This window comes from Pyxicephalus adspersus, chromosome 2, assembly GCF_032062135.1.
Source record: "Pyxicephalus adspersus chromosome 2, UCB_Pads_2.0, whole genome shotgun sequence".
NCBI classification, from domain to species: domain Eukaryota; kingdom Metazoa; phylum Chordata; class Amphibia; order Anura; family Pyxicephalidae; genus Pyxicephalus; species Pyxicephalus adspersus.
Genome location: NC_092859.1, coordinates 113,509,825 through 113,520,590, shown reverse-complemented (window position 1 = coordinate 113,520,590; position 10,766 = coordinate 113,509,825). Strand labels below are relative to the sequence as shown.

At 40.0% G+C, this 10,766-nt stretch overlaps 2 protein-coding genes across 5 annotated transcripts in view; both read right to left on the bottom strand.

The window, feature by feature from the left end:
• ATP6V1F (ATPase H+ transporting V1 subunit F) overlaps positions 1–364 on the bottom strand; it is a 4,148-nt gene extending 3,784 nt beyond the window's left edge. Inside the window, exon 1 of the mRNA XM_072401913.1 lies at positions 146–364. Within this exon, the coding sequence (XP_072258014.1) occupies positions 146–309 (164 nt within the window). The 5' untranslated portion in view covers positions 310–364. The remainder of the gene's footprint in view (positions 1–145) is intronic.
• A 6,592-nt stretch (positions 365–6,956) lies between these two features.
• FLNC (filamin C) overlaps positions 6,957–10,766 on the bottom strand; it is a 48,910-nt gene continuing 45,100 nt past the window's right edge. For all 4 annotated transcript variants that reach the window (XM_072401908.1, XM_072401909.1, XM_072401910.1 and 1 more), the window contains 7 exons: positions 10,552–10,689; positions 10,255–10,370; positions 9,846–9,978; positions 9,583–9,759; positions 8,969–9,187; positions 8,603–8,812; positions 6,957–8,200 (listed from right to left, as the gene is read on the bottom strand). In XM_072401908.1, the coding sequence (XP_072258009.1) occupies positions 8,013–8,200; positions 8,603–8,812; positions 8,969–9,187; positions 9,583–9,759; positions 9,846–9,978; positions 10,255–10,370; positions 10,552–10,689 (1,181 nt within the window). In that variant the 3' untranslated portion in view covers positions 6,957–8,012. The remainder of the gene's footprint in view (positions 8,201–8,602; positions 8,813–8,968; positions 9,188–9,582; positions 9,760–9,845; positions 9,979–10,254; positions 10,371–10,551; positions 10,690–10,766) is intronic.

Sequence of the window (10,766 nt, the reverse complement as noted above, 5' to 3'; positions counted from 1 at the left end):
AGGCCTCCCCCCATATCACAGCACGGCCAGGCCTCCCCCCATATCACAGCACGGCCAGGCCTCCCCCCATATCACAGCACGGCCAGGCCTCCCCCATATCACAGCTCTGCAGGCCAGCACAGGCTCTCCCCTCTTCGGGTCTCACCGGAAGGTCTCCTCTATCTCTGTCACACTCGTCTCCTTTTCCACCACTAAGAAATTCGGCTTCCGGTTCTTGTTCAGCTCCCCGATCCCTCCGAGCAAGAAGCCGGTACAAGTATCTTCATCTCCGATCACAGCGATCAGTTTTCCCCGGGCCAGACCAGCCATGTTCACTCCGAAGCTGTCACCTGACTGTGCTCTGCCGGTCCCAGGGATCCAAAGCTACAATGTGTCATGTGACTCTGCGCTCACACGTCAGCTGACTGCAGGGGGCGGGGCGTGAGGGGTGAACTAGCTGTGAGGAGCGGGGAGTCCTGTAAAGGTCAATGCTTGCTATGTAAGGCTAGATGAAAAGGAGTGAGGCGGGGAGAGGAAACACTCGGGCGAATGTCCCCAAGACTCTCAGGGGTGTTGGAGACGCTTTTTCTAATCAAAGGACACAAAGTGACAAGCTATGCAATGAAGGCATAAACAGCAATAAAACACAGTTATTATCTCTGGTATGAGCCTAATTCCAGGGACATACACAGGCATGTGACCCCCATATGTGAGGGTTTCGAGAAAACAATATTGTGTATTTTATTTCCTTGCTTCCTCAGGCTCCTCCTCTGTGTGGCCCCACTGCCTCATTTGTAAGCCTTTGGGGGCCACAGTCACATGACCTGGCCTCGCCCCCTACAATGCAGGGCCCGGAATACTTCATTATAACTGAGCATGCTCAGAGCCACCCACACCCCATAGTATGTAGTATAAGATACAGCCGGCACAGAAATGAATCGCCTGCTTCAAAATATTCACATTTTGTTGTTTTGCAGCCTGAAATGAAGATACATAAAATAATTTTTCCATCTATGTTTTCTCAATTTCTAACATCAAAGTGAGAAACATAATAGCAACAGTGCAGAAAACAACATAATCCCTAAGAAAAAGGATCACCCTCTGGGTCAGTACTTTGTGGAACCATCCCATGCTTTAATTACAGCTCCTTTTCTCAGCCGTACTCAGTATTTGCCCGCTCTTCTTCACAGAACTAATCAAGCTCCAACACATTGAAGACTGTAGTCTTCAGGCCATTGCACAGATTTTCAGTGGGATTCAGGTCTGACCTTTAGTGTCATAGCCTTATTTCTGTACAATAACAAACCTGCTTAAAGAACAATCAATACACTTACCATTTTAGTTGCCCGTGTATTGCAATGCTACCTTCTAGGTTTGTGGAATCCCTGGCACGGTGTGGTTTCACCTGGTGCATTTATCACAGAACATGTGAGCTGGTAGGAGGAACCATAGCGTGTAGTGCGGGGAACAAATATCCATCCCATCTAACCAGCACATTTGCTTTGAATGGGATGCAGAAATGTGGTGGCATAGCTACACACTGGGCCTGATTTATTAAAGCTCTCCATGAGAAGATAGACTATCATGGGAGAACCTGGATGAGACAGCAAACCTGAAATAGATCTGGTCCAGGATTGAAAATGTTTGCCAACTAATATCAAATGAGGCAGGAGGCTGTATAAAGCTTCAATGAACCACAAGCAGAGGGTATTTACTGCATATATCTGTGTGTTTGAGTACAGAAAATGAGGCATAGCTAACATACAAGAATATATCCAATGATGTCATGGACACAGAGATTTCATATACAGGTAGTCCCCGAGGTAAGGACATCCGACATACAGACCATTCCTAGATATGAACAAGGCTCCCCTGCTCACTCTTGTGCAGGACCATGGCTTGATAGGAGGGAGGGAGGGTTTGCAGGACTTGCAGAAGAAATCTTTTGCTAAACACAGCTGAGCAACACCTTGTAACTCTTCAATGACCAAGAAAAACTCTGCAGTCACACTCGGGGTAGGTAAACCAGTGAAGATTCATAGTAAATTTAGACTTACTTGATCCCCCAGACTCTTTCTCGGTCCTCCATGGTCCCTTCGCGTCTTCTCTCTTCCTTGGCCGGGGTCTTGGTTAGGTTGACATGCACATTCTCTAGCAGCCATTCTTGATGTTTTTAACATGGTGGAACCCTTAAAGTAACTTTCAGGTCTTCAGGGAACCCCTTTTATTATATCCACAGTTTACAGTACATTAGTGTGTTGATCAGTGGGAAGAATGGCACTCTTACAGAGAGAGAAAAAGTTAATTGGTGTTAATGGTAAGATTCCTGACAGGCAAAGATTGTCTAAGGAACCCTTAAGCAATCTCTGAAGGAACCGTGATTGAGAGAACCCTGCTCTATAGGGCACCTTATAGAAATAAAAATACAAGTGTTATGTGAATATACACTGCACACTACAAGCTTGGACTGCACTGTAAGTATTAAACATCGGTGTACGGCCTACTAGGTGCAGGGATCACAATCACTATGGACGTTCCCTAGTATCTGTAAGTAGGAACCCATAACTATTTCTTGTAAGTCGTGCAGTGCTAAGAAACATCATCAAAATCAACAAAGTTTAGAAATAAAAAGCTGCATGTGACCAGCTCACCAGTACCTTTCTCTTCAGTGTGATAGTGAAAGAGAATCTCAACAATACATAAATGCATTAGCATTTCAGAAGGACTGACATTATCAAAATCCTTCAGATTTCATTCTGAGGTTTGGCTGGTCTGAGGACCATTAAAGTGTGTTGCATGCATATGCTGACAAAGGGAAATCCTGATAGGAGGAATGATCAGAGTAAGCAGAGAGAGAACCTTAACAGACATGTTCTGCTCTTTTATAGTCCAATCAGCTGTATCCCTTGTACAGTGTATAACAATGACAATGTTATACATATCAGTTAGTAAATAAAAAAGGCTTGGGTATACAGCTGTTTCAGCTTATTCACTGATTTGGCGGACTAAAGATTGTCAGAAATACATTGGTAGTGCCTGTCACTCTCGATGAATCCACTAGGTGGTGGTCTTTACATTTACAATAAATGCAGTGTACTTTATGCAACATTGTAGCTGATTTACTAACCAACGTTCACTTACCAGTCTTTTATCATACTTAAAATTAAAAAGTCCTTGCACATAAATGGATGCTTGAAGTTACAAGACCATTATTTCATTTTCGTAGCTAAGTGAAATATCCATTTTAAGAAGATAATACTAAGGTCCTGATTTGAAGAGAGAACATGGGATGGTTCAAGTGATCCTCCTGAAGCTTTTGTCACCCACAGGAGCAATTCAAATGAGATTCCAACCGAAAACTGACAATTTTAAAAAAAAAAAAAAAAAGAGATTATGTGGCTTGTGTTTGAGATATTGGTACTCAAGCAGTTGCAATTCAATGTATGCAGGAAACTCTAAGACCCAGTTTACACTGGTCATTCTGCATGTCAAATAGCACCTGTACACACCTTGGCATGATGGTGAGTTGCAGCTCACTGCAATCTATTGTCACTCACTAATCATGTATGGTGGTACATGGCATAATATGCTTACTGCAGATGTGGGCCTGGGACTGAGACTGACTCTTATTATAACACATGCTCTCGCCTAAATGTATATAAGGATATATGCACATGGGCTTTCGTTAACACTGAATTTTCCCTAGGCAAGTCTTCAGAAGTGCAAAAGCTGGTTGAATCAGATTAATGAAGTTTACAAAAAGGGAAAATGCAGGTCAGTGGACCTAAAAGTGGCAACCCAGCTTGGCCAATCAAGATGGTCTAAGATTTGACACCTGGAGGAGAACCAGATGAAGCTGGCGGTGCCTGCAATGGAAACAGGACAGGTGTAAATAAAAAATCCGAGATCAGGCAATAGAATTTATTTCAGTCCTGAAGGCATGTCACCTGTGCCTTCTGCATTAAAGCACCTGCCTGGTCACAGTTTTTTATTTTAAAGTTTTGCTGTATATGCTGATATATGTGGGCACCTTCCATGATGATATCCTGACACACAGGAAGAGCCTGATGTTCCACACGTCACATTTATTCAGTGACTACAGTCCTTAATATAATCTATTGATGGCTGCTCCCTCCTGTTTAGATATCACTGGAGTTTTGTTTATATTGCTGAAGGACATTGTTTTTTTTAAAACACTCCACATTCTTTTTTCTATGTATAAATACCAAACCCTTTCTTATCATTCTCATATTTACAGTAAACATTTATCTTTTGTTATATACACAAACACAAATCTAGTAAAACAGCACAAAATCCTCATGCCATCATTTTATTTTTTAGTGATGCTGGGATTAGGTTTTTCTGTATATTTATTGTAAAGTTTATCTATAGCTGAAACATTTTTTTAATGTTTTGGATAGAGTAAGGAATGGTTAGAACTTTGTATGCCTATTGTTTCTTTTGGGAGATGTCCTGAATACACAACAGAAAGTGGTAGGTAATACACTCACCCATCCATATGGTAAATCTGGGATATATACACCAGTTAAAAACTGACAAGGGCTCTAACTCATCCCAGTGCCTTAAAAAAGATCCATACATACTCAAGGATCTATTTACAAAGCAGTGGGTCCTACTTTCAGCAATATTCTCTGATCTATGTGTTTTAAATGTTAGTGATTGATTCTCCACCTGCAAATGCTGCTGAACTTCAGAATCACTGTTATATAAATAGAGTTCTTTAACTCAGTACTAGTAGTGTAACAGAATGATAAAGTGTACTCAGAAAGGACTACTTATATGACAAGTAAAGTTCATGGAAATGAAAGCGGAGCTATTGCCCATAACAGCAATGTAAAGGAACGCTGGGGATGGAACATAAAACTAAATTCACAGCACTGTCAGCCATCAGATCCATGTTTCTCTATTCAGCACAAAGGTAAAGACATCAAGCCTAAACTTGTTTTTTTGTATTATGGATAATCATGTCACCACATGACTATGTCCACAGGAAAGGAACTTCATCAGTGCCCACCTTTAGTTCAAACAGGAAGATCAGGTACACAGAGGATTGGTGGACATGTAATTGAAACTTGCAAACTCCAAAAAGAGTATATAAAAGCAATTTTATTGAATAGGTGAAGGGCCAAGTTGTTACTTAGTTGATTGCTGGAGGCTTGCCTTACAGTTTTATTTCTTTCTACCGTCTGTTTCCTTGTTTTGGTCATAGGTAGAGAGTGGTTTTTAACCATACCCCACTCCCCACCCCAGGAAAAAAGGCATAGGTCCTGCATGACAGGGTGCGAGGGCACCCCCAATAGATGGTTAAAGGGTTAACTAGTGGTGAGGAGAGCATGGGGTGGGGTTAGCTAAATGCCAGGTCGGAAGTAAAAGGGGAGGAGAATAGAGGGATTAAATAGGGAATGAATCGGAAGTTAAGGTCAGTTTTGCGGGAAGAAAAATTTCCCACCCTCCCTCCCTGTGGATACGTAGTGGCAGGTGGGGTTTGAGGAAGGTAAGAGTCCTTGTGGTAATTTTGGAAGGGGCAACCCAGCGGTAGGGTGCCCCCTTTATTGTTATTATAGTGTGGGGCCCCTGAGGCAGTGTTGGGCAGCTAGGGGCCAGTGTGATATGTTGGAAGTATATGTGGTTGGTACGGACTTTACCTTTCCTAGGCCTGCAGCCTGGTTGGATAAATTTAGTGCAGGTTAATTGACTTGTGGTTTAATGGGGAATTTTGTTGGTTAAATTTTGGAGGAAGGTTGTTATATTAATGTTGTATGTTGATGGTATGTTAATGGGTTTGTTATTTTGGTTTTCAAATGGTTAATTTATGCTAAGTTCTTTTCATTTATGTTAAGTATGTTATTTATGTTTGAACGGTTTATATTTATCTGTTATTTATAAAATACAAGGTTATTTTTTTGTTAATAAACAGCTGCTTGCCAGCCATTTTAAAGTCCAGTTACGTGTCGGAGTGTTTTTGGGGGAAGAAGGATGGCTGGTAGGTGGGGGGTGGTACCTGAGGGGGCTAAAGGTCTAAGCTCCCTTGGTCATGCATTTATTTAAATAATGCCCCTGTGTCGTCATGAAATTATTCTCATTTCTGGTCAATGTGACCGCACAGGAAGGGACTGCATCTTCACTAATGAGAACCACAATAAATACTTGAGAGAGGATTTAACCATTTCTCATGCTATAAAAAAAAAAAAAAAAGAAAAGTAAGTGGTGTTGGGTATTTGACTAATGAACCAGTAAACAACAAAATAGTTTATATGCAGGAACCTTATCAAATTTTACAGATGAAAAAGAGAGATATCTTTCAGCACAGTATACGGGCATAGGACACACCCCTACTATGTCTTCAGTTTAGGGTTGCCAATCTAATTTCTAATTATTATGGAGAGCATCAGCAGCTCCCAGAGTACGACTAAACTGTGGTCGTGGTCACACCTTTTACGTTTTGCTAGCCTTGCCTGCACGTGCAGTCTTCTAGGTAAGACTGCATGCAGTTTCATCACAGGCATTCAAAGGTCAGGCAGAGTTCAGGTATGAGGTAGACAACAATCCCCTAAAGTCTCCATAGATACATGACTGTAAAAACATTGGAGTGTAGGTATACGTACAATAATCAATGAACAGTATTACATATGCAGTTAGGTAACATAATTTAGCTATGCCTGTTGCTGCAAAAAATAAAATTAAATCTGGGTTAACCATGTTAAATAATTTTATCCAGTGGCCAGGCTCCAGCTCCATGTAGTATTATTCTTTAGTGTAGTGAAGTCAAATAACTATTGACTTTGTACCGCTTGATTACTCCAACAAAGCAGCTTTGATTGATCTGAGTGATTGAGAAAAATATTTTATCCATGGTTTCTGTTGGCTCTTCAACACTAATATTGTCTTTTCTTTGCAATCAAACCAAGCAAAAAAAGTAACTTTTCACTGAGAGAATAAATCACTGTACACATAACCACTTTAGCAATACTGATTTATTTTCTTTATATGCACCAGTTGGAACATTTGTAACAAACAAACTTTTTATTAAATTTGATGCATATAAAATATCTATAAAATGCAGTCACATGGCAAAGCACCATGTGATATTGGCTCCGCCCTTATAACAGTGCTATGACACCCAGTCATATTATTTAGAGACTGGTCAGGTCAGAGGTCAAAGAGTTGCAATGTACAGAAAAAAAATAGTTCACAACTGCCAGATTACTGTAGCTTACTTTTCAAGCTAAAACGCACACAGTTAGGTAGATCAGGTATATATACCCTCAAGAAATGGTTTCCAGATTTCTTTGGTGGAAATGTCTGCAAAAGAAGCCCTTGTTAGTTCACTTGTGCTTCTGCAGTGGTGTAGTGTTGGCATTACTTATATTCCCCCACAGTTTATTATGTAATGTATGATATGTTGTTCTGTACATTGCTGTAAACTGGGATTTAGCCTACAGTGAGTTGGGCAGTGAGATAATAAATTATTACATTGTACGGAAAACTAAAATAAAGATGGTGAAGAACTGACCTATAAAAATAATGTCAGTATAGCAGAAAGACTAATAAATGTACTGCAGAAAACAACAATACAAAAAGTAGTCATGGTACACTGACCTTATGATCTCTGTACACTGACCCTATGACCTCTGGTACCTCTCTTCCCTAAAATCACCCTCCCCAAAATAAAAATACAAAACAAATAAAGCGCATATAAAACAAAACAGGTAGCAACTTTAAAAAATAAAACACCAACCATATTATAAAGGAACATTTTTGTAAAATGCTGAAGGGATATGGTGGCTGATGTGCACACCTGCTTCCCTTCTCCCTATACCCGGGGGTTTTTGTGTCATCATATTATGGGAAAGTCCTTAATTTGGACAGACAAAGGCACTAAGTGAGTTTATGCTATAACAGTTTATATTTTAAATCAGTGCATTTGCATAAAAAGGAGAAAGCCTGTCCTTCACTGGCAAATAATTAGGCCCTTTAAGAAGCCTTTAGGGTAATGGGTCTTGTGCAGCCTTTCAAGGGACTGAAACTTGGAAAGGACTTCCTGGAACATTCTGGTCTCCCCACTTGACAATAAGGATGTAGTCTCCTTTGTCCTTTACTGTATAGGTCACATTGTACAATCGATTTCCCATGTGTTTTACATAGACTTCCTCACATGGTGTCTTTGGCCCATGGACACCAACCATCAGCATGTTGGTACCTGTGAGATATCAAAAATAAAAACATTTTAGGCAAAAAAAACAACAGTGTGATAATATCCCAATCCAATCAAAGAAAGTGCCACCATATTCCCCAACACCCCACTCCTGCACATACTACCCACTGTAATATCTGCACTTTAAAATTTGTCTATTGTGTACATACAGCCCTGCCATCATACCCTCAGCACTCCTCTCTAGCGCATGCTGTCTGTATAACATTTATCAATTTAACTCACACAATTGTAAAATGTGTATTTTATTATCACTTTAAGAATAAAAATTGGTAACTTCAGCCTTACTGGTTGGGTAAAAGTGACTTTATACATTAATACATAACATGTACATGAATAAAAATAACATTTTACACGCCAATTAATTTGTTTTTTGTTTTTTTCACTTACCTGCTTTGCTGCAGTCTACAGTAAAAGTATTCTTCTGACCAACAAATGCCTTTGAAAGTCCAGGACCCCTGGACACCACTTTAGAGGCATCAGATGTAAATTTAGGTACTGCCATACCATAACCTCCCACAGAAGCGGAAGATTTGGTGACTGTTTCCACCAGAACTGTAGATGTTTCATGGAGACTGTGACCACCTGATAGCCGAGCACCTGTTAAAGGAAAGATGAAATATCAGATGATATACTGACAGTTTTAGCAAAAGCTACTAATCTTCTGTCATAGATATCTTCTAACTAAACTTTGCAAGAGCCAGTTTCATATGAATTGTATTTCATCACACTGTACTTTGGTGTTCGCTAACTCACCAGTCACCCTGGCCTTGAAAGGACTTCCTACTATATGTTGGGGTCCTCCATATTTGATGGAGATTAGGTAGTTTCCTGGTGCCATGGGAGTATATGAGACTTTATAGCCCTCAGGAGAATCTTGGCAATCCAACTTCACCTTGGAAGGCCCATCAATTGTCACTGACAAAGAGCCAGCCCCAGCGTTCAGGGTGCTGACTATAAATTCAGAGGGTCTCCCTGTGTAAGGAGCACAGTAGGGAAGACATGGTTAAGGCTCCTGTCTGTATTGGTAGCAAAGAACGTTTTATGGTGTCTAAATCACCACTTAATGTTTTAGTTATCATTGAATGCATGATGTTATGATGGGTAGCTTCTAAGATTGTTAAAAAAAAGAAGGTTATAGGAGGGCTTTTTGTTAGCTACTAGTCTACACATGAAAGTTATAAGGCAGAATTGGCACAGAAATGAAGAGGCTTGCTTGTTAATGCGCAGCTGCAGAAAAGGCGTGTTACATCTTTAGCATGAATCTCTATTCAGTAGAATTTTGAATGATTCTGTGGTTTGGATGAATAAGCCATGGTTATTACACAGACAAAACACTGTACACGAGTACGTTTTATGCATGGGCTTACCTGTGACTCCACCTTCAAGGCCTGCTCCATAAGCTGTAACAAGACCTGGATCACCAGCTTGGCTCTGTTCTCCTACACGGATCTTGAAAGGACTGCCAGGTATATGGCGCCCATTAAATTTCACATCAATAGAGTGCACTCCATTTTCATGAGGAATGAAACGGATTGAGTATTTATCTATGGTATAATAAAAAAAAACCATTGTGGTCATGCAATTAAAAAATGTAAAAAGTATTATTGTATTTTCAAGTCATTTTACTTACCACTATCCACTTCAGACACATAGCACTCCTCCACCACCCCAGATGGTGTGTGCACTTTGGCATCAATCACTCCACGAGCTCCATTCAACTGAACTGCAAAGGAAGCTGGTTGGTTTACCTTCAGTCCTGTCTCCTGTAGGATAACACAATAAATTAAAACTAGAGCAATGGCTAAAGCACAGCTTGAATATTTCATTATATGAAGATGTTTGGAAATCATTTTTAAAAAAGTAAATCTGGCACTTAAATAGAATAGTTAAGGATATATATTTTTATCAATGACACTATGATATTAAAGACAAGTCAAAGGAAATGTAAACAGAGCTATGTTTTTAAAAAATATATACAGCAGAAAGCATCCACTGCAATATTTAACAGTCATAACCAAAACCTGTATGGAGATTTTTACCTGTAGACTGGTGACAGTCAATCTGCGAGCATCATCAGAACGTGAGGCCACTGGTACTACAAAGGGGCTGTCAGGGATGTGTTCATCATTAAATTTAATGGACACCTCATAGTCACCTGAGTAATCATATAAGAAATATTAGTTAATGATCATATCCTACTGTTATTATGTTGGTAATGTCAAGTTACCTTTAAAAACGATAAAATTACACATTAGGGCAGGTTTATTAGACCACAAGGTTTTTAGTAAATGTTTATACAATCCCAGGACCCTAAATTGTTGCTTGAATGCACTCACCGGCTTCCTGCACAATGTAGGACACGCCACAAGATCCATCCTTGCGATCCTCAAAAGAGATCTCTGCTTTACTTGGACCTTCTACTGCAATGGACAAACCACCAGCCCCAGCTTCTCGAGTCCATATGCTAAACTCAGCTGTGGGGATTAAAAATATTAATTCATTAGAAGCATGCAAAATGTTTGTAAATTATGTTTAAAAATGTACACATTTT